At 39.4% G+C, this 21,982-nt stretch overlaps 1 protein-coding gene across 1 annotated transcript in view; it reads left to right on the top strand.

Annotated features, from left to right (window-relative positions):
• SPIRE1 (spire-type actin nucleation factor 1) overlaps positions 1-21,982 on the top strand; it is a 208,556-nt gene that overhangs the window by 161,112 nt on the left and 25,462 nt on the right. The window contains exons 7-10 of the mRNA XM_011985524.1: positions 4,529-4,615; positions 6,358-6,487; positions 12,875-12,916; positions 18,934-19,106. Coding sequence (XP_011840914.1) covers positions 4,529-4,615; positions 6,358-6,487; positions 12,875-12,916; positions 18,934-19,106 — 432 coding nt within the window. The remainder of the gene's footprint in view (positions 1-4,528; positions 4,616-6,357; positions 6,488-12,874; positions 12,917-18,933; positions 19,107-21,982) is intronic.

Below are 21,982 nucleotides of genomic sequence, written 5' to 3'. Positions count from 1 at the left end.
AGTAGCTGGGATTACAGGCATGCACCACCACACCCAGCTAATTTTGTATTTTTAGTAGAGATGGGGTTTCTCCATGTTGGTCAGGCTGGTCTTGAACTCTCAACCTCAGGTGATCTGCCCTTCTTGGCCTCCCAAAGTGCTGGGATTACAGGCGTGAGCCACCATGCCCAGCGAGGTACTTTACTCCTTCTTATGGCTGTACAGATGTATCATATTTTGTTTATTCATGACCCAAATGGACATTTGGGTTCTTTCCAATTGGATTCTTTCATTTTCACTAGCATGAGTAGTGCTGCAGTGTATAGTAGTGTACACATTTTTGTTTGAATACCTGTTTTCTGTTATCTGGAGTACGTACCTGGGAATGGAGTGACTGGATCATATAGTAATTCTATGTTTGGCTTATTGAGAAGCTACCAAACTGTGTTCCACAGCAGTTGCACCAATTAATATTCCCACTAGCAATGTATGAGGGGCCCACTTTCTCCCATCCTTGCCAACACTTGCTATTGTTCATTTTGTTTTTAATTATGACTCCCCTAACAGTGTGATACGATATCTCATTGTGGTTTTGATTTGCATTTCCCTGATGACTTACAATGTCATACATGTTTTCATGTGCTTGTGGACCATTTGTATATCTTTGGAGAAATGTCTGTTCAGATTTTGAATTCATTTTTTAAAATTTTAATTTAGATTTGGGTGTGCATGTGCCTGTTTGTTACATAGGTATATTGCATGCTGGTGGAGATTGGGTTTCTAGCATACCCATCACCTAAGTAGTGAACATTGTACATGATAGGTAACTTTTCAACCCTGACCCCCCTCCCAACCTCCCCACTTTTGGAGTTCTCCAGTGTCTACTATTTCCATCTTTGCGTCCCTATGTACCCGTTATTAGCTTCCACTTATAAGTGAGAACATGCAGTATTTGGTTTTCTGTTTCTAAATTAGCTCACTTAGGATAATGGCCTTCAGCTCCATCCATGTTGCTGCAAGGGACATGATTTCATTCTTTTTATAAGGCTGTGTTGTACTCATTTTTTAATTGGATTGTTTGTATTTTTGCTGTTAAGTTGTAAGAGTTCTTTATATATTCTGGATAGTGGACCCCTGACAGATACATAATTTGCAAGTATAGAAAAACACCCATTCTGTAGACTGTCTTTTCACTCTCTTGATAGTATCCTTTGATGCACAAAAGGTTTTAATTTTGCTGAAATACAATTTATCTATTTTTCCTTCTGTTGCTTGTGATTTTGGTGTCATATCTAAGAATTCATTACCAAATTCAGTTCATGAAGATTTTCCCTTATGTTCTAACCTGAGACACTTATAAATAGTTTTAGCTCTTATATTTAGGTCTTTGATCAGTTTTTTTAGTTAATTTATATATATGGTGTGAGGTAAGGGTCAAACATTATTCTCCGTCAGAATTCCAATGACAATTTTTTTTTTTTGGCAGAAATGGAAAAATTGATTCTAAAATTCTTACAGAATCTCAAGGAATTCCAAATAATCAAAACAATCTTGAAAAAGAAAAAGTTGGTGGGCTTGCACATCCCCATTTTATAACTTACAACAAAGCTGTAGTAGTCAAAACAGTGTAGGATATAAAAACAGAATTCAGAGTACAAAAACAAACTCATACACCTATGTTCAATCCATTTACAACAAGGGTGCTGAGACCGTTAAATAGAGAAAGAATAGGTCTTTTCACCAATTGATATTGGGACAACTAGGTATCAACATACAAAGAAGAATGGCCCTAACCTCACACTTCTTGAAATTTCATTAAGGGACCAATATCAATCACTAAACTGTAAGTTGGTTTTGTAGATTATTAGCTGTGGTCTTATGCCATCATTAATGGTTCTGTTTCATTTAAGATAAAAATAAAAGGCCAGACACAATGACTCATGCCTGCAATCCAACACTTTGTGGGAGGCCAAGGTAGGAAGATTGCTTGAGCCCAGGAGTTTGAGAGTAGCCCGGGCAACTTAGCGAGACCCCATCTCCATATAAATAAATAAATAAATAAATAAATAAATAAATAAATAGGCAGGGTGCAGTTGCTCACACCAATAATCCCAACACTGGGAGGCCAAGTGCTGGGATCGCTTGAGCCTAAACATTCAAGGCCAGCCTAGGCAACATAGACCCCCATCTCTACAAATAATTAAAAACTAGCTGGGGATGGTGGTTCACACCTGTAGTCCCAGCTACTCAGGAGGCTGAGGTGGAGGGATCACTTGAACCTGGGAGGTCAAGACAGCTGTGATCACGCCACTGCACTCCAACCCGAGTGATAGAACAAGACCGTGTCACAAAAAAAGAAAATTATTTCAGAAACAAGATTGAGTACAGGGTAGACATTTTAAATTTTTCAAAGGAGATCATTTTATGTATTAGAATTTTTTTGTTGGGCCGGGCGCCCTGACGCACGCCTGAAATCCCAGCACTTTGGGAGGCTGAGGTGAGCAGATCACCTGAGGTCAGGACCAGCCTGGCCGACTTTGTGAAACCCTGTCTCTACTGAGTAAAATGCAAAAAAGCTTTTTATTTGTTTCAGGCATTGTTGCTCAAAAATAATACCAAGTTTCTATAACTGATCTTATTTACTTAAGCATCTACTATTTGTGTTCATCCAGGAATCATTTCTCATTTCACTTCAGAGAGCTTGTTTTCTTATAGGAAAATAATTTTACTGAGCCAGCAGCAGAATGGTTTTCACACAACCACTTCTCCTTATACAGGTTTAGCATCACAAACCTGAATATCTGAAGTGCTGCAGCAAACTTTCTGGGGGCCAGTATGATACTCAAAAGACATTCTCATTGGAACATTTCAGATTTTTTGATAAGTATAATGTAAATATTCAAAAATCTGAAACACTCTGGTCCCAAGCATTTGGATAAGGGAGCTTCCTCCACCCGTACTGACTTAGGTCCATAATGGCCTGCTGCCTCCCTCAGGAGCATTGTCCCACATCTGTAACTGGGACCCAGGATACAGCTTCTGACTACCGAGGAGACTACAGTTAATGTGCTTGTTTTGGGAATGGAACATATAGCCTTGGCCTCGGTTAATCCATTCTCATTCCTGCTCTTAGGATACAAAGAAAGCATGTGAAAATTAGCCAGAAAGATACGTGTTATTCAGGAGTAGACTAGTGAGTAATATAAAAGCCTGATTAAATTGTTTTATAAAATAAGGGTTTTTTTTTAATCTACATAATATGAGATCCACAAGTAGTGGGTGGTGCCATGTTAGGCCACTGGTTGTGCTTCTCGGTCACCCTCGTTAAACTAGCAGTCATATGCCTGGCTTGGCTCAAGCAGCAGCAGTTATTCCTGAAGCTTGCTCTGGGCCGTCTTGCCCTCATTCAGGGCTGGGGGAGAGGGAGGACCAGCACAGGGAGGAAGAGGAGAGTGGATGTTGAGTAGGCCCCAGCAGGCTTGCCACACACTCTGAACTCAGTGTGGTGGTCACGTCTGGGGAAGGCACTGGGCAGGGGAGTGACCATTGAGGTTCTATTTTGTTCAAACAAGACCAGGAAACAAATAGGACAAACTGGTCATGACTGTGCCTTCTAAGTGGTCAGAATGGGAATTTAAGTTGTTACTTCTTGTGGTTTTCTGGGTTTAAAAAAAAAAATTCTAAAAAAAATTGTTTTTAACACATTGCTTTAAAAAGAGAGGACATTCGAGTACAGTCAGAGTCAGACTGGTCCTCCACAGTAGCTCTTCTACTTAGAAGTTGTGTGGATGCAGGCAGATGTCCTCTGCTGTACACTTGAGTTTCGTTTACAAAGTGTGAATCTTATCCCTGGTTTTTTTCTATTACCTAGGTTTTTGTGGGGTTTTTTTTTTTGTTGTTGTTTGTTGTTTTTGTTTTTTTGAGACGGAGTCTCGCTCTGTTGCCTAGGCTAGAGCGCAATAGCGCAATCTCGGCTCACAGCAACCTCTTCCTCCTGGGTTCAAGCTATTCTCCTGCCTCAGCTTCCCAAGTAGCTGGGATTACAGGTGCCTGCTACCACGCCCAGCTAATTTTTGTATTTTTGGTAGAGACAAGGTTTCACCATGTTGGCCAGGCTGGTCTCAAACTCCCAACCTCAGGCGATCCACCTGCCTTGGCCTCCCAAAGTGCTGGGATTACAGGCATGAGCCACTGTGCCCGGCCTACCTACATTTTTTACAAGGAGGAAAATAAGAGGTAAAATTTGTTTTAATCATAAAATACTTAATAAGTTCAAGTATTATTTATTCCATTTACATTCATAATTTTAGAAACTTCTTGTTGAAATTTCCCAAAGTGATAGAATTAAGGTAAACTTGGATTTTCTTCAATTTCACAGTTTTTCCTCTGAATCACTCAGCCATTTACTCCCCACTTTATTGATTTGAAATGTATCCTTGGTAATTACACTTCACTAATTTTGTGGCATACTTGAGATAACAGCTATACCCAGAAATTCATGAGAGTCTTAGATAGTCATATGAATCTTCTACTTTTTGTCTCCTTTTAGGTGAATGGTGATATTCCCCCTCGGTTAAAAAAGAGTGCTCATGAAATCATCCTCGACTTCATCAGATCCAGACCTCCTTTAAATCCAGTATGTAATTCGACATAGTTCTCTAGATTGTAGATACCATAATGAATTACTCTACTCTAGGGTTGAGTCATCTCTAGAACTCAGCTTTCCTAGATGGTTTTTCCTCTGAGCGTTTTATTCTAAAGATGAAGCCCAGCTGTAAATTATATTCTTTTTGTTTTTGAGACAGTCTCACTGTGTCACCCAGGCAGAGTGGTCATGGTAGGATGGTAGGTCATGGTAGAGTAGAAAGACGTTGGACCATATGAACCTGGACTTGAACACTGGCTCCACAATTTAGCAGCCACAGGTCTCTGAGGGAGCTCATCAGCCTCCCAGGGCCTTTATTTTCTCAGTTATAAAATGAAGATAATAACAATCTAAGAAGGTTATGGTGGGTTACTAAAAAATGTTAGTTTTAAAAACAGTAAAGTGGGATGTTCACAGCACTTTGGGAGGTGGCTCACACCTGTAATCCCAGCACTTCGGAAGACCAGGATGGGAAGATTGCTTGGGTCCAGGAATTCAAAACCAGCCTGGGCAACATAGAGAGACCCTGTCTCTACAAAGAAATTAAAGGAAAAAAAAATTAGCTGTGTGCAGTGGCACACACCTGTTGTCCCAGCTACTCAGGAGGCTGAGGTAGAAGGATCACTTGAGCATAGGAGGTCAAGACCACAGTAAGCCATGATTGTGCCACTGCACTCCAGCCTGGGTAACAGAGCAAGACCCTGTCTCAAAAACAAAAAACACACAAAAAACAGCAGTAGTAATAGCCTGCACTGCAATTGATTACCTATCACGCCAGCGTATAGGGAACATAATTATAACTGCTTAAAATTAGTTGAGCAAGCCAGGCTCAGTGGCATATGCCTGGAATCCCAACCACTTGGGAGGCTGAGGCAGAAGGACCCCTTGAGCTTAGACATTCAAAGGTGTAGCCAGGCAGAGTGGCTCATGCCTGTAATCCCAGCACTTTGGGAGACTGAGGAGGGTGGATCACTTGAGATCAGGAGATCGAGACCAGTCTGACCAACATGGTGAAACCCCATCTCTACTAAAAATACAATAATTAGCTAGGCATGTTGGCACGCACCTGTAATGCCAGCTACTCGGGAGGCTGAGGCACGAGAATCGCTTGAACCCAGGAAGCAGAGGTTGCAGTGAGCTGAGATTGTACCACTGCACTCCAGCCTGGGCAATAGAGTGAGACCCCTTCTATAAGCATAAAATAGAATTTGAGCGGCCGGGCGCGGTGGCTCACGCCTGTAATCCCAGCACTTTGGGAGGCCGAGGCGGGTGAATCACAGGGTCAGGAGATTGAGACCATCCTGGCTAACACGGTGAAACCCCGTCTCTACTAAAAATACAAAAAATTAGCCGGGTGTGGTGGCGGCGCCTGTAGTCCCAGCTACTCGAGAGGCTAAGGCAGGAGCATGGCCTGAACCCGGGAGGCAGAGCTTGCGGTGAGCTGAGATTGCACCACAGCACTCCAGCCTGGGCAACAGAGCCAGACTCTGTCTCAAAACAATAAAAATAAATAAAAATAAAATAAAATTTGAGCATGTATAACCAAATCACTCTGATATCCAGTAAGCTCCCTATTGCTTTAGGAACCTTACTATTTAATGACTTGAAAGTAGTCTTTTATCAAGCAGTGTTTCAATCAATGAAATGTAGTTTATAATACTGTACTGTATGACTGGACTTCAGTAAAAATTACGTAATTACTCAAGTCTTTAGCCATTTTTCTTACTTTCAAGGTCTCAGCCAGAAAACTGAAACCAACTCCACCACGGCCGCGGAGCCTCCATGAGAGAATATTAGAAGAAATTAAAGCAGAAAGAAAACTGCGGCCTGTCTCACCAGAGGAGATTAGACGTAGCAGATTAGGTGAGTCCGCTGCTTCCTGTACTCTAGCTAGAGTCATCCCCTGGGAAAAGGATCTTTATACACCCAGTCCTATTAACGTAAAGAGTTCTCATTCCTTGTTCATTTGTCTGTATCTCACTCACTCGTTCTCACTCTCACTCTCTCACATACATACCCCCTCACACTTACTTGAAATTGATAGGGTGGGAAATCCTTCCCCCTCTCTAATATTGAACTATATGAGAACATCATGCCATAATTAAAAGAGCTCTGCCAGTCTCTAGACTGAGGTTTTAGCAAAGTTTCTTTACCTCTCTGAGCATCATTTTCTTCATTGGCAGAAGGGGGATAAAAATTCCTCTTAACCTACATTATGACTTTTATGTAAGAATTAAATAGGATTATGGTAAAAATACTTTATAAATTGTATTGCGTATACAAAGACAAGGTATTATATTTTAGAAATATAGATGACAGATATATAGTTTTACCTTATGTTTGTTTATTATGGGTTTAAAGATATGGTATTATGTCATGAAAGCATGTTATTACCTGATACCACTTATTTCTAAATTTCCTTTAGAGTTATTATTTTTTATTTTTTAGTATATACTATAAGCACATATTGATTTTGATTTATAGAAAGGCCGTATTATAAGATGTTTGTAAACATTTTTGTTTATACGACTGTCTTTCCGTTTGTAAGACTAAAAGTGCCCAAAGAATCCAGAGAAACTGCCTTTAGGAAAACAGTCTATAGTGATACTTTAACAGGAAAGGATCTGGTTCTGTGACTCCCACTCTGCTAGTTTTCTCCTCTGATCTCTTCTGCCTCTTTCAGACTCTTGGACTTTCAAGTTTCTATCCTGGGTTCTGTTCTCCCTGAGCAACCATACCCTCTTCCCTGGTTTTTGTTTCTGACTCCCTTCCAGCTCACAGTCTACATTGCAGGTCTCTAAAAATTCAGACTCATACGTCCAGCTGTCTGCTAGATCGAGCCTTCTCATATCCTACAAGCAAGACAAACCCAACATGTCCACAAGTGAACTCATCCTGTCTCTCCCCAAACCATCTCATTTTGTTTTCCCAATGTAGAAACCTTAACATAATCTTTGACTCTTACCTGATGGCCAACTCCTGTTGATTTTACTTTCTCTGGATCTTTTTAATCTTCTATCCTAGCCGAGGTTGTCATCTGTCGCAGCAGCCCTGACTCTCCTCTTGCTTCCAGTCTTGAACCCTTCCACCACTCCATATTGATTTTTCTTGTTTAATCCTGGCCCTTCTGTTTTGTGACCTTCGTGATGACAGGGCCCATGTCTGTCTTGTTCGTTGTTGTGTCCATAGTACAGCACTGGGCTGTACAGAGTACTCTCATGGGTTGAAATAATTAAATGTACTTTCTGGTGACAAAGCTTCAGAGTGGATCACTTGAGCCCAGGAGATCAAGGCTGTAGTGAGCTGTGATTGCACCACTCCACTCTAGCCTAGGTGATAGCAAGATTCCATGGAAAGAAAGAAAAACAAAAAAAATCAGTTGACTGTATATATGTGGGTTCATTCCTGGACTCTTTGTTCTGTTCCACTGTTGTTTGCCAGTACCATGCTGTTTTTTTTATTGTAATTTTATAATATATTGTAAGATCAGAAAGTGTGATGTCTCCGGCTTTGCTATTCTTTCTCAAGATTGGTTGGCTATTCATTGTCTTTTGTGGTTCCATAGGAATTTTAGGATTATCTTCTATTTCTGTAAAAAATACCATTAGGATTTTCATGGGGATTCTGTTGGATCTGTATATAGCTTTGGGCAGTATTCACATGTTAACAGTAAGTCTTTCAATTCATGAACATTATTCTTCCATTTATTTCTGTCTTGTACTTTTTGTGTATAAATCTTTTACCTCCTTAATTAAATTTACTCCTAGATATTTTATTCTTTTTGGTGGTGATGTCAATGGGATTGTTTTTCTAATCTCCTTGATAGTTTGTTAGAGATAGAAAACTCCATAAATTTTTTTTTCAATACACTATCTATAAGATCATGTCATCTGCAAACAGGGATACTTTTATTACTTTCTTTCCAGTTGGATGCCTTTTATTTCTTTTTTTGCCTAATTGCTCTGGCTAGAACTACCAGTACTATGTTGAATATAGAAGTGGTCATCTTTGCCTTGTTCCTGATTTTAGAGGAAAAGCTCTCAGTTTTCCCGTGTGGAGTGTGATGTTAGCTGTCAGCTTTCCATATGTGACCTTTATTATGTTAAGGTAATTTCCTTCTGTTGCTAATTTGTTGAGTGTTTTTATTATGAAAAGGTGTTGAATTTTGTCACATGCTTTCTCTGCATTCGAAATGATCATGTGATTTTTATTCTTTATTCTATTATGGTGGTATATCGTGTTAATTGATTTTCAGGTCTTAAGCTATCCTTGCATCCCAGGGATAAATCCCACTTGGTCATGATGTATGATCCTTTTATTGTGCTGATGGATTCAGTTGGCTAGTATTTTCTTCAGAATTTTGAATCTATATTCATTAAGGATTTTAGCCTGTACTTTTGGGGGTTTTGGCCCGTAAAACAAAATTAGAAGTGTTCTCTCGGCTGGGCGCGGTGGCCCAAGCCTGTAATCCCAGCACTTTGGGAGGCCGAGACAGGCGGATCATGAGGTCAAGAGATCGAGACCATCCTGGCTAACATGGTGAAACCCCGTCTCTACTAAAAAATAAAAAAAAACTAGCCGGGCGAGGTGGCGGGCGCCTGTAGTCCCAGCTACTCAGGAGGCTGAGGGAGGAGAATGGCGTAAACCCGGGAGGCGGAGCTTGCAGTGAACTGAGATCCGGCCACTGCACTCCAGCCTGGGCGACAGAGCAAAACTCCGTCTCAAAAAAAAAAAAAAAAAAAAAGTGTTCTCTCGTCTTCAGTGTTTTGAAAGAGCTTGAGAGGGATTGGCATTAATTCTTCATTCAGTATTTGGTAGAATTCACCAGTGAATCCTTCTGGTCCCTAGGCCTTTGCTGGGGAGCTTTTTGATGAGTGATTTCATCTCTCATAGCAAGCCTTTGTCACATACATATTCTTCAGTTTCACTTTTAAAAATTATATTTAGTTGCTAATGGAAACCCTACTTTAGAATAATTAAATATCATTTTTATGTTAAGTATGTCTTTATTTTAACCCTGACAGTTGGTATTTCACAACAACCAGAATTGAGCTGTTATAGAAAGATACTGTTCTGTGAGAGTGTTACTTCTAGAATTCTGAGTTCAAATTGATATTAAACCCTAATTGTAAAGTAAGGGATTTTGGTCATTTTTTCCTACAGAGCTACATTGGTTCTTACTATACAGTTTTGCTTTGGGGAATTCAGTTATGATAATATCGGCAGAATTAACTTGAAGAAAAGTTTCCCTAAATATTTGTATCACTTTTCCCCTACATGTAATTGCAAGTAGGAGCTCACTGCAGCAATGGCAAAAATGTCTGAATGTTTAAAGAAGAAAATGTTACCCATAATTACAACAGCCAGAGGCATCCACTGTGAATTTACTTGTGCATTACAAAATGAGGATGAAAACTGTATATACAGTACTCTGTTCTCTGCATCTAATGTTTTATTTGGCATGACCATCTTCCTATGTCATTAAATATGACTCCAAATATGATTTTATAAGGTTGTGATCTCCTAACAGATAGCTACTTGGGTTTTATTTACCTATTTTCCTGATTTGCTGGCTTTTTCCATTTTTTCCTAGTAAGTCTGAAATTACTATTCTTATACATCAGTCTTTGTTCATGTCTCTGATTATTTTCTTTCTTCTAAACATCTTAATTGACATGATCCTCAATTTTTATTCTCTTTTTGGTATAGAGATTGGAAAATATATAAATGTCATCTCCCAAGAAATAATTGCATCCCCTTCTTAACACAGTAGTCAACCTTATTTCAAAAGAGATATTCATGTGCTACAGAAAAAAAGAGCAGAATAAGAAGATACTAGAGAAGATGGAAGAGTGCTGTGGCAATATGTAATATTTTATTTGCTTTACATAATTAGGAAAATCTAGAGTAGGTAATATAGGAGTTTAGAAGTACAGGTTTTTGAATGGTGAGTGGAAGTTTTTTTTTTTCTTTTTAGAATACTTTTGTGAGATAAGTTCAAGAAAGATTATTTTTGTCAACACAAAATCGCTAACCAATCTCCTGTGAGATAACCAAAACACAGTAAAATGCCTTTTAAAACATACATCCTAACTTACACATTAGGATAAAGATATTCAGTGAGGCATTGCTTTGGCTTCAGCAGTTTTGGAGAATATGGGCAGTCCTGGTAGATTTCGTGTTTGGAATGGAAAACAAAGACTATGCTTTGTTGGAGAGGAAGGGAAGAATGACCAATGGGCATCTGAAGTCCTGTGCTTCAGTGTCCGATGTGGTGGTTCCTGAACAATCCTAGGAAGGCTGAGGAGCCTGGGTCACAGGAAAGATGTTCTCTCTTTGATGCATTCTTCTAAAGGTACCGGTAAGAGCTTTGGACTACAGCAGTGAAAATAGATAATCTTCACTGTCCTGAATCATCACATCTCTGCAATAACCTTTTTAACAGCTTTATTGAGCTATATGGCATTTATATACCATAAAATTCACTCATTTAAAGTATACAATTTAGTGGTTATTATATGCAATAAATTTTAAAAGTAGGGTGCTTCAACAGGAAATACATAATAATTTCATTTTTAAGAAATGATGGGCTGGGCACAGTGGCTCACGCCTGTAATCCCAGCACTTTGGGAGGCCAAGGTGGGTGGATCATGAGGTCAGAGTTCGAGACCATCCTGGCCAACATGATGAAAAACCCCATCTCCACTAAAACAACAGTTAGCTGGGCCTAGTGGCAGGCACCTGTAATCCCAGCTACTGAGGAGACTGAGGCAGGAGAATCGCTTGAAGGCTGTAGTGAGCTGAGACTGCACCACTGCAGTCCCTGCACTCCAGCCTGGCAATAGAGTGAGACTCTGTCTCAAAAAAAAAGAAAGAGAATTACAGTAGTCTTCTTTTATCTGAGGGGGAGATATATTCCAAGACCCCGAGTAGATGCTTGAAACCATGGATAGTACCAAACTCTATATATGCTATGTTTTTTCCTTTACATGCATACCTGTGAAAAAGTTTATTTTATAAAATAGGCTCAGTAAGAGATTCACAATTACTAATAATAAAATAGAAAAAGTAATATTCAGGAAACGTGCAATTTAAAACTTATGAATTGGCCGGGCATGATGGCTTACGCCTGTAATTGCAACATTTTGGGAGGCCGAGGCATGTAGATCAGCTGAGATCAGGAGTTCGAGACCAGCCTGGCCAATATGGAAAAACCCTGTCTCTACCAAAAATACAAAAATTAGCCGGGCATGGTGGTGGGCGCCTGTAATCCCAGCTACTCAGGAGGCTGAGGCGCAAGAATCGCTTGAACCTGGGAGGCGGAGGTTGCGGTGAGCTGAGATCACACCACTGCCCTCCAGCCTGGGCAACAGAGCGAGACTCCATTTCAAAATAAATAAATAAATCTTATGAATTATTTCTGGGATTTTTCATGTAATATTTTTGGATCATGAGTAACAGAAACCATGGAAAGTGAAACTACGATAAGGAAGGACTGCTATTTTCAGTTTTTACTGTGTGTCAAGCACTATTCTAAGCACCCTTTTTACATGAAGTTATTTAATCTTTATAACAATTCTGTAAGATAGGATTATTCTCATTTTACAGATGAAGTAACTACAGCACAGAGAGGTTAAGTAACTTGCCTGGGGTCACACTGCCAGTAAGTGGCAGAGCTGAGGTTCAAACTCGGGCAGTCTGACCGTCCTTCAACTACTAGGTTATACGGTCTACAGTAGGTAGTTTATTGACACATAGTGGTGATGCTGCTGAGGTAGCTGAACTGAGAATTTTTTATAAACTGTTTCGCCTTTATTCCGAGAGCCAAATTTTCATCCTGACATAAATTATTAAAGGATAGATTTACTCTGAAATTTTAAAGATGTTATATGTTCCCCAAAATCATGTTTTAAAACGTGACTTTTAAAAAAATCTGTATTTAAGTCAGAAATCCTATTCTGTGATTATTTAAAATGTTTGTATTTTTATCATGCTTTCATTTTTAACTTGTTTTTAAAAAAGTTACTTTTTCCTTTTATTGTTCCTCCATTTCAAGTCTTAGTGATGTAATTGAAACTAAGACTCTTGCATGGTTTTAATGTATTTGAGATTTTCATTCACTAGCTTCTGCCTTAGAGTCTGACATGTAGCCACTGAGGGTCTTCATTAATCCGTTCCCTTTTTTGTCCTCCTTGTATATTCCTAACAGCTGAATTATTTTCTTTTTATTGTTTGTTTTCTTTTTTTCAGCAATGCGGCCACTTAGCATGTCTCACAGTTTTGACTTGTCAGGTAAAAAAAACAAAAACGCTTTTACACCTGACGTGGCTTTTGTGGTTTCTGTGAAATACATTTCATTCATCTGCTTGTTCAAACATGTTAAAAAAGAAAATGGAAAGGCTTCTTCTAAGCCGTGGTCAGTAAAATGAAACATTCTGCTTATTTGAAAGCAATATACGTAAAAAAGATACAAGACTACAGTAAATCTGTTTTCTCCCAAGCAGTTTTGGAAGAACCATCACACCATACTCATGGTTCTAGAAAATGGTGCCCATCTTATGGTGGCTGTCACTGCCCAGGCTCTTCTAGAGCAATGAGGTTAAAGCCTACAGCAGACCTTTGCCCTAAGAGAATAGAAAAAAACTTTGTAGAAACAAAATTCTGATGCATCTACTTCCTGTTCTCTAAAGCATTCAGTTATTTAAGTAACTAAACTTAAAATGGTTATCTACTTCAGATGACAGCACCTCAGTTGATGGGCAAGAACTGTCTTTTGTATGTTTGTGCTCAGTGGATAAAACCTAATCACGAATGACTTTGAATCATGATTACGAGTATAAAAATACAGGCCAGGCACGGTGGCTCACACCTGTAATCCCAGCACTTTGGGAGGCCGAGGTGGGCAGATCATGAGGTCAGGAGATCGAGACCATCCTGGCTAACATGGTAAAACCCCGTCTCAACTAAAAATACAAAAAAATTAGCCGGGCGTGGTGGCATGCACCTGTAGTCCCAGCTACTTGGGAGGCTGAGGCAGGAGAATTGCTTGAAGCTGGGAAGCGGAGGTTGCAGTGAGCCAAGATCGTACCACTGAACTCCAGCCTGGGCAACAGAGTGAGACTCAGTCTCCAAAAAAAAATAAAAGAGTATAAAAATACAAGAACATTGTAATGGCTTTGGTTGTAATATATAATTACGTGCCTCAGATTTGTAGTGCAAGTTTAGACCTTTCTGTTAAACAGAGATTAATAGTGAAATGACTAAATTTGGTCTATATATGAGTGAATTTTCTTTTATTTATTTATTTATTTATTTTAGGAAATAGAGACAGGGTTTCACCATGTTGCCCAGGCTGCCCTTGAACTCCTGGGCTTAAGCAGTTCACCAACTGGCCTCCCAAAGTGCTAGGAATACAGGTGTAAGCCACCTCACCCAGCCAGTTGAATTTTCAAAGCCAACTTAATCCCAGTAAAATATTTTGCAAGTTAGAGTTTTTAATTTTGGAAGCTACTGTTTTAAGTATAAAATGAGATGAGATGTTGGCACAAATATTTTCTTTCAGGATTTTCTGTTAAATGCCGTTGAATGCCTCAAGATACAAAGAATTGTTGGCATACCTTACTTACAAATTCATGTTTAAAGAGTTCTAGTATATTCTGTATATGAATATTTATTGAGTATCTTCCAGCTACAAAGCTAGTTTCCAACTGTTTTTAAATCTTCTGCTTATTTGTGTAGGTATCAGACGTGACTATAATATTTTACAATCACTCAGTTACTATTTTTGGCTGACCACAGAAGAGCTTTTCCTTTTTTCTTTATTCACTTGGAATTTTTATTTTTTCAGCCATTTGCAAAGTGACCTTGTAAAAAAATTGATCTGGAAAATAAATGCAGAAAAATAGTAATGCATATGTCAATACTAATCCCCAAAAGTTGGCAATATACATTACAGACACTCTATCTTTTTTGAATATCTACAAAAGATGCTTCTATTAGTTGGACCACAATAAGGAAGGGAGTGGTTGGCTGCCTAAACACATTGGCCATTGGCTAATCTAAATTAGGCACACAGTGCTGATTTTGACAGTATGCATGCTCACACACCTCGTGTATAGGTATGTTGTGTGTTCTGTGTTCTTGCAGCCTAGACGATGGGTTCTGTTTGGAAAGAAAACTCTTGGTACTTAAATTTCTTAGTGTAAAAGGGTAGCAGAGAATTTTTATTTGGTTTCACTGCTTATCATTTGCTGTAATTTATTTCATGTCTTCGTGTACTTTGTGACTTCCTAATGCTTCATTCTTGATTTCTTGTGCTGCTTTTATGTTTTTCATTGTTGCATTTTAACTATTAATTAAAATTGCCCGAATTATAAATAGAAAAGATTGATTCATTCTTCTAACTTAAATGCAAAGATTGGAGTGCATTTTCTGAGTTAGAAAATGAACAAACTAGTGAGAAACATTGTAAACATATAGTGTAGATGATAACCCTGAACTTAAGTACAAGATAATGAAGTATATTCTACTGCTTAAGTATATCTTAGAAATATTAATTATTAGTGAAAATCTTTATTCAGCATCACTTATGGTAAGTATAACTTGTTTTTCCTATACAGATATTAAGTATATAATCTATATGTCAGTCACATTTCCTCACACTAATAAGGCAATAGACACATATTTAATATCATGGGTATGCATTTTAGGTTCTAAACCTAAGGTATGTGATTTCTAAAGCCATATCTAAATATTTCACCTCTTAAATATTTTGTTTACATATAAATATCACCAGTTTTTTTTAAGAAATGCCATCTTATGTATAAGAAATACAAAGCCTATCCAAGTGTTTTGCTTTTCTCATGTGATACATTAAAGTAAAAATGGTAATTTATTCATTTAAACAGAAAAATATAAGTAATCAAACTTCTTAAAAATACATTTTCTGGGCACAGTGGCTCACATCTATAATCCCAGCACTTTGGGAGGGTAAGGTGGAGGTTTGCTTAAGCCCAGGAGTTTAAAATAAGACCAGCCTGGGCAATATGGCAAAACCCTGTCTCTACACACACACAAAAAAAAAATACTAAAAAATTAGCTAGGCGTGGTGGCGCACACCTGTAGTCCCAGCTACTTGGGAGGCTGAGGTGGGAGGATTGCCTGAGCCCAAGAGGTCAAGGCTGCAGCGAGCCATGATTGCACCACTGTACTCCAACCTGGGCAACAGAATGAGACCATGTCTAAAAAAAAAAGTTCAATTAAGTCTTTTGCAGATCTGTGTTGTGAGATAAAATCATTCAGTATTTAGATCATCTTGAAACCTGGCTGTTACATAACCCATTTTTTATTTATTCAGTTTTTCTCAAAGCTTTGAATTTAATACAGATGTTTTCTTTCACTACTGTCAGTCAATTAGCTAAAATGACAGTTATCCATCTCATAGCACAGGATTCAGGCAATCAGAGAGCTGTTGGACAATTTCTCAAATCCCCTGCATTGAGAATGGACTGAACTCAGGGCAGCCACTGTCATTTGACAGCATTCCCTAAACTTCAGTTCATATACCATCTTTATAATTTTCTGCCAGCCTTGAGTGTCACCAGTACTATTAAAATTTTTAATGCGCCATAAACAACTTTAAGCATCTCTTAAGCAATAAAATCATGGATCTTAGAATACAGTATGTTTTTCTGTAGCAAAAAAATAGAGTATTTTTTTTTTCCAGCACATTAAACTAAATATGGGCTGGGTGCGGTGGCTCACGCCTGTAATCGCAGCACTTTGGGAGGCTGAGGCGGGAGGATCACGAGGTCAAGAGATTGAGACCATCCTGGCCAACATGGTGAAATCCTGACTCTACTAAAAATACAAAACAGTTAGCTGGGCGTGGTGGCACGTGCCTGTAGTCCCAGCTACTTGGGAGGCCGAGGCAGGAGAATCGCTTGAACCCAGGAGGCGGAAGTTACAGTGAGCCAAGATCGCGCCACTGCACTCCAGCCTGGTGACAGAGTAAGACTGTCTCAAATAAATAAGTAAATAAATAAATAACTGCCAAAACTATTTGAGTGTTCCTCTGTGCAATGGTATGCATGCAGTGCAATTCTTAGGGAAACTCTGACTTTGTTGATTGGAAATGTGGGGCCAGCGTGGAAAGCTGGTTGTGTTTCTCTTATTATAACTCCATTTGTAATAATTAGAAAGTGACCTGCTGCCAGGTCAACGGTGGGAGCCTCTGTGAGTACGTGGCTAGGAAAGGTAGAAGGTGTGTGCGTTTGAAATACTTGTGCTTTCTCTTAGAAAATTCCTACAAAATGTCAACAATTCTATTTCTCATTATATCTCCTTTTAGAAGATTCCTATAAAATATCAACAATTCTATTTCTCTTATCTCCTTATTGAAATATTTATTTTAAGATTTTTACATTTATAATTTGTATAAAACCTTGCTGCTTTTTTCCTTTTGTCCCTTTCAGCACTCCCCACCACCATCACCAATTCTTTATTTGTTCTAGCTATGTAATGCCTGGGAAGGTAACAATAAAATAAACGCATGTGTTGTCAAGTTCTCGATTAAAAATTTTATGTAAAAATTAATAGACAGCTGTTCTTCCTTCTTTCCTTTCCCCCTCCCTTCTCTTTCCCTTTTTTCTTTTTCTTTTCCTTCCATTATTTCTAGCTTGTTCAAATCCTTCAAAAATAAGCAGAAATCATAAATATTAAATAGGATATATATCATTTGTAATAAGAAATAATTTCCATGGTTCTTATAAATAATGTCAGGGAAAGCTGCACTAGAACACACTTGTATACCACATGTGTCCTGGAGCTCTACCTCTCATCCTTAAGGTGTGTAAATATTACTTGCTTGGGGGGAAATATCCTACTATAAACAGCACATTCTTGGAGGGGGGGGTTGTTCTTTTTTTTGAGACACAGTCTCGCTTTGATTCTTCTGCCTCAGCCTCTTGAGTAGCTGGGATTACAGGCGTCCACCACCACTCCCAGCTGATTTTTGTATTTTTAGTGGAGATGGGCTTTCACCATGTTGGTCAGGCTGGCCTCAAACTCCTGACCTCAATTGATCCCCCTGCCTCAGCCTCCCAAAGTGGTGGGATTACAGGCGTGAGCCACCACGCCGGGCCACATTCTTGTGTTTACAGTAACCTCGTTTACAGTGCTTTCCCCTCTAAAAGAGCATCAGTCAGTCTTTTTCACTTTAGTACTTAACATGCCCCTTGCCCCATTTACGGCAGCCTCATAGACTGTCCGCATGCAAAGAGCAGTTGAGTGTGCTGGTCTATACATTGCATCATGCAGTAACTGCTCTTTTTCACTTCTAAATACACTGATTTTATAGTTACTAAATTTAGCCCATTTTTAACTCTTCATTTGAAATACTGAAGAAAAGTAGTTCCATTTGCCTTCAAGGATTCCAGGCTATGGTACCAAAAAGCAGGCCATCAGAGTCAGTACTGACAAAGACTCACAGATCATGGCATGACACCATGGTGCCACTCTGGCCGAATCCATCTGAGCCTTAGTTTATTTATTCACCAATAGAGATCAAAATCAGTAGGAATAATTGCTAACATTTATTGTTCACTGCCTGTACTAGGCACAGAATTTTATATGCAATTATTAACCTGTTTAATGCTCACAATAAGCCCGCCTCTGTTAGTATCCTCATTTTACAGACGAAAGGAGAGCAGATAGCAGTAGAGACCCAAACCATCCCCATCACACCACACTGTAGACTGCTTCATTGTCTGTCATTTGTCGTATTGCCTTCTCATCCAAATTTGAGCTCTTAGTAATATAAATCAGACACATCAGAGGAAATGTATCCCAGACTTTTTGTGTTCACATTAAATATGTTTATATGAATATAGATTATTAGCCATTTTGATTCTTAAACCAAAACATTTTCAGATCTTACAGCCATGTGTCTGGTAAGGCTTTGTGTGTGTCCTTTCTTCATCCATATATCACTAGATCCTTAGAGGCTGTGAAGTAAACTAGCTTCTCTTAGCCCGTTTCTTCATCTGGAAAATAAACAGGTTGGAGTCAGTTATCAGTTTTAACTCTAAATTCTCATCTACACGTATGAATATGTAATTATTCATTTTAAAGTTTCCTTTAATTGAATTTGACAGTCAATATCCAACCAGAAAAAGTTTTCTATACATAGGCAAGGTGTTACTGAGTCAAGCCTCTGTGTTTTTGTGTGAAATGCTGTGTTACCTGGTATGCTTTCAACACAGATAACCTGTCTTGGCTCAAGAAAAGGTAAGCTTTTGCTTTTTTACCAGATGTAACTACCCCTGAATCTACAAAGAATCTTATGGAGTCATCTATGGTGAATGGAGGTTTGACATCACAAACAAAAGAAAACGGGTTAAGTACTGCACAGCAGGTGCCTGCACAGCGGAAGAAGCTCCTCAAAGCCCCAACTCTGGCCGAACTGGACAGCTCTGAGTCTGAGGTAAGGCCCCAGTTCACACAGCTTGACTCCAAGATGAGGGTGCTTAATGCTCTCTGACCCAGTTTACTGATTATCTGGCTTCATTTGTTGCTTAATCTCTTCCCATTTTTCAACCAATAAAGCTAGGATTAAAATTAATTGGATTTGCAGGAAATTAAATAGTAGATTACTTTCTGTTATTAGTAAAGACCAATATAGTGGCTGTAATTTATAGAATACTAAAATTTTTGTCGGGCATGTTGGCTCACATCTATAATCCCAGCACTTTGGTAGGCCAAGGCAGGAGTATCACTGAGCCCAGGAGTTTGAGACCAGCCTGGGCAACATAGCAAGACCCTGTCTCTATAAAAAATTTTAAAATTAGCCATGTGCAGTAGCGCATACCTCTGGTCCCAGCTAGTTGGGAGGCTAAGGCAGGAGGATTCTCTGAGCCCAGGAGTTCGAGTCTGAGGTGAGCTGTGATTGCGCCACTGCATTCCAACCTGGGCAACAGAGTGAGACTCTGTCTCAAAAAACAAAAAAAGAGAAAGAAAAAAATATATATATATACACACACACACATATATACAGTCTTAAATTATAAGTGGGGTTAAAACAAGTCAACAGTTTTGCAACTTACGTTACCTTAATATCTTCCCGTTTGTTTGGGGAACAAAAAAATAAAGTTAAGAAAAACATTTTGCATAGATTCTTCTCCCTCTAAAATCCACACACTCATACTTAGGACTGTTCTTTTTGTGATCATAATACCAACAGATAAAACTCCAAAAAAGAAAATTCTAATAGTATTCTCCAGATTTCATCTTACACCTACTGCCCTTTGTGGAGGGGGAAAGATCTCATATCCTTCCTGATGTCAACATTCACCTATATGCTAATGCTTCCCACACCCATCTCAAGCCCCCATCTGCAATATCAGTATTGTATACATCATTGCCTGCTGGGTTTCCACTGCCCCTTCCTCAAAATCAACTTAGGTAAAATGACATTCTCTTCTTCCCTCCCTTCTCCCTCACCCACTTGCCAAATCACACACACCCTAGCTACATATGCATGCACACGCACACACACATACACACCCTAGCTACACATGTACACACACACACCCTAGCTACACACTCACATACATACGCATCCTAGCTTCACACCCACAGCCTAGCTACGCACGCACATGCACACACACACCCTAGCTTCATACACACCTCCCCTAGCTGCACATGCGTGCATGCACACACACACCCTAGCTACGCACACCCCCCAGCTTCACACAAACCCTAGCTACACACATGCACATACGCACACCTGCGTGCATGCACACACACCCCCAGTTTCTCATCTTCTGCTTGCTGTCCTAGTTGCTGGCTCCACCCAAGGTAGAATCTGAGGAATTATTCTTTAATTCTCCTCTCATTGGTCTCCACCCCATTCTAAGCAATACCAATAATAATTTTGCTACTAAAGGTTTTTCAAATATTAATAATAAGAAATATTTGTATTACCAATGTCAGTTGGTCTCTCTGTCTCTCACTGTCTCTTCAGTCTATCTGACTTTTCTTCTTGGCTCCCCAAATTCCATCTTGCACTCACTGCTCTTTGTAACTCCTGCTTAAAACCTTCGGAAGGCTCCCTGGCGCGTAGAGAATAAAATTTGCATCCCCTGATCACACGCCTGCAGACACCTATGGCCTAATGTCACACCTTCCCTGCCTCTGGTTTATGCCTCAGCCACGCGCAGCCGTTGACTCTTGCTGCACAGCCCATCGGTGCTCAGCGTGGTGCTTAGCCGTGTCTGCGATCTCCCCTCATGTCCTTGTCAGAGTCAGCACGGCCTCGCTTTGTCTTAGGAAGTCTCCCGGATACCGCTAGCCTGCCAGGACCCCTTCTTTGTGATTCTATCATAACCCATTCATCCCTCTGTTTCGCTGGAACACTTAACACCCTGTCATGTAATTATTCACTTATTTCTCTGTCCCACCAGAGTACATGTTCCCTCAGAGGAGGAACCATGATAAATTTACTTTATATGTCCAGTTTCTAACACCCAGTAGACACTCAGATATTTAGATAAATTCATACTGACCTGTAAGAACAGCGATTTACATTTTAAAAGCATCTAGCTCAGATATGTAGACAGAGCTCCAGTTCGGGAGCCACTCCCTCCCACACGTGGCTATTTAAATTTAAGTTATATCAAAATTAAATAAATGAAGAACTCAGTTTCTCAGTCATAGCACTCAAAGGCCCGGGAACCTCTGTGACCATGGCTACACAGATCACAGTCCCCTCACAGAGAGTTTGGTTGGGTGGCACCAATCTGCAGCTGCCAGGAACCACCTTCCTGCACCCCGCAGGCCTACTTGTAACTCCTTTTCTAGTCCTCTTCCATCACCTTATGAGGCAAGACCACACAGCAAGGCATGATCAGATAAATCTGCAGCCTCTGTAACCTTCTTTGTGGTCTTCTTTTTGAAGATAAAGTGGTAATGCCCCAAATCCACATCTTGAGATGATTTGCTGGGCACGCTATGCTTAATCAAAGAGAGGCCATTTTCATCAGTTAGATTATGAAGCAAGCAATACATTGCCGAAAAGAGAAATGTGAGATCTGGATTCCAGCTACCTCTGACTTTTGTCACTAGCTACTGGTTTAAACCTGGATGAATCATAGTTCTTAAGTCGTGGTGATAGAAATCTCAAAGATTTATGGAACAGAGTGAATGATCTTAGACAAGGGTATGGAAATAAGCATATTCCTCCCTTCCTCTTCAATCTAAAATTGATATTTTTAAGTATAAGAAAAGAACAAAGGTATTAAATGTGGGAATGCCTTATGTTCTTTTTTAAATATATATATAATTCCTTTTTGATATATATTA

Source organism: Mandrillus leucophaeus, unplaced genomic scaffold, assembly GCF_000951045.1.
Source record: "Mandrillus leucophaeus isolate KB7577 unplaced genomic scaffold, Mleu.le_1.0 Scaffold286, whole genome shotgun sequence".
In the NCBI taxonomy this organism is placed as follows: domain Eukaryota; kingdom Metazoa; phylum Chordata; class Mammalia; order Primates; family Cercopithecidae; genus Mandrillus; species Mandrillus leucophaeus.
This window is presented reverse-complemented; position numbering and strand designations above follow the sequence as displayed.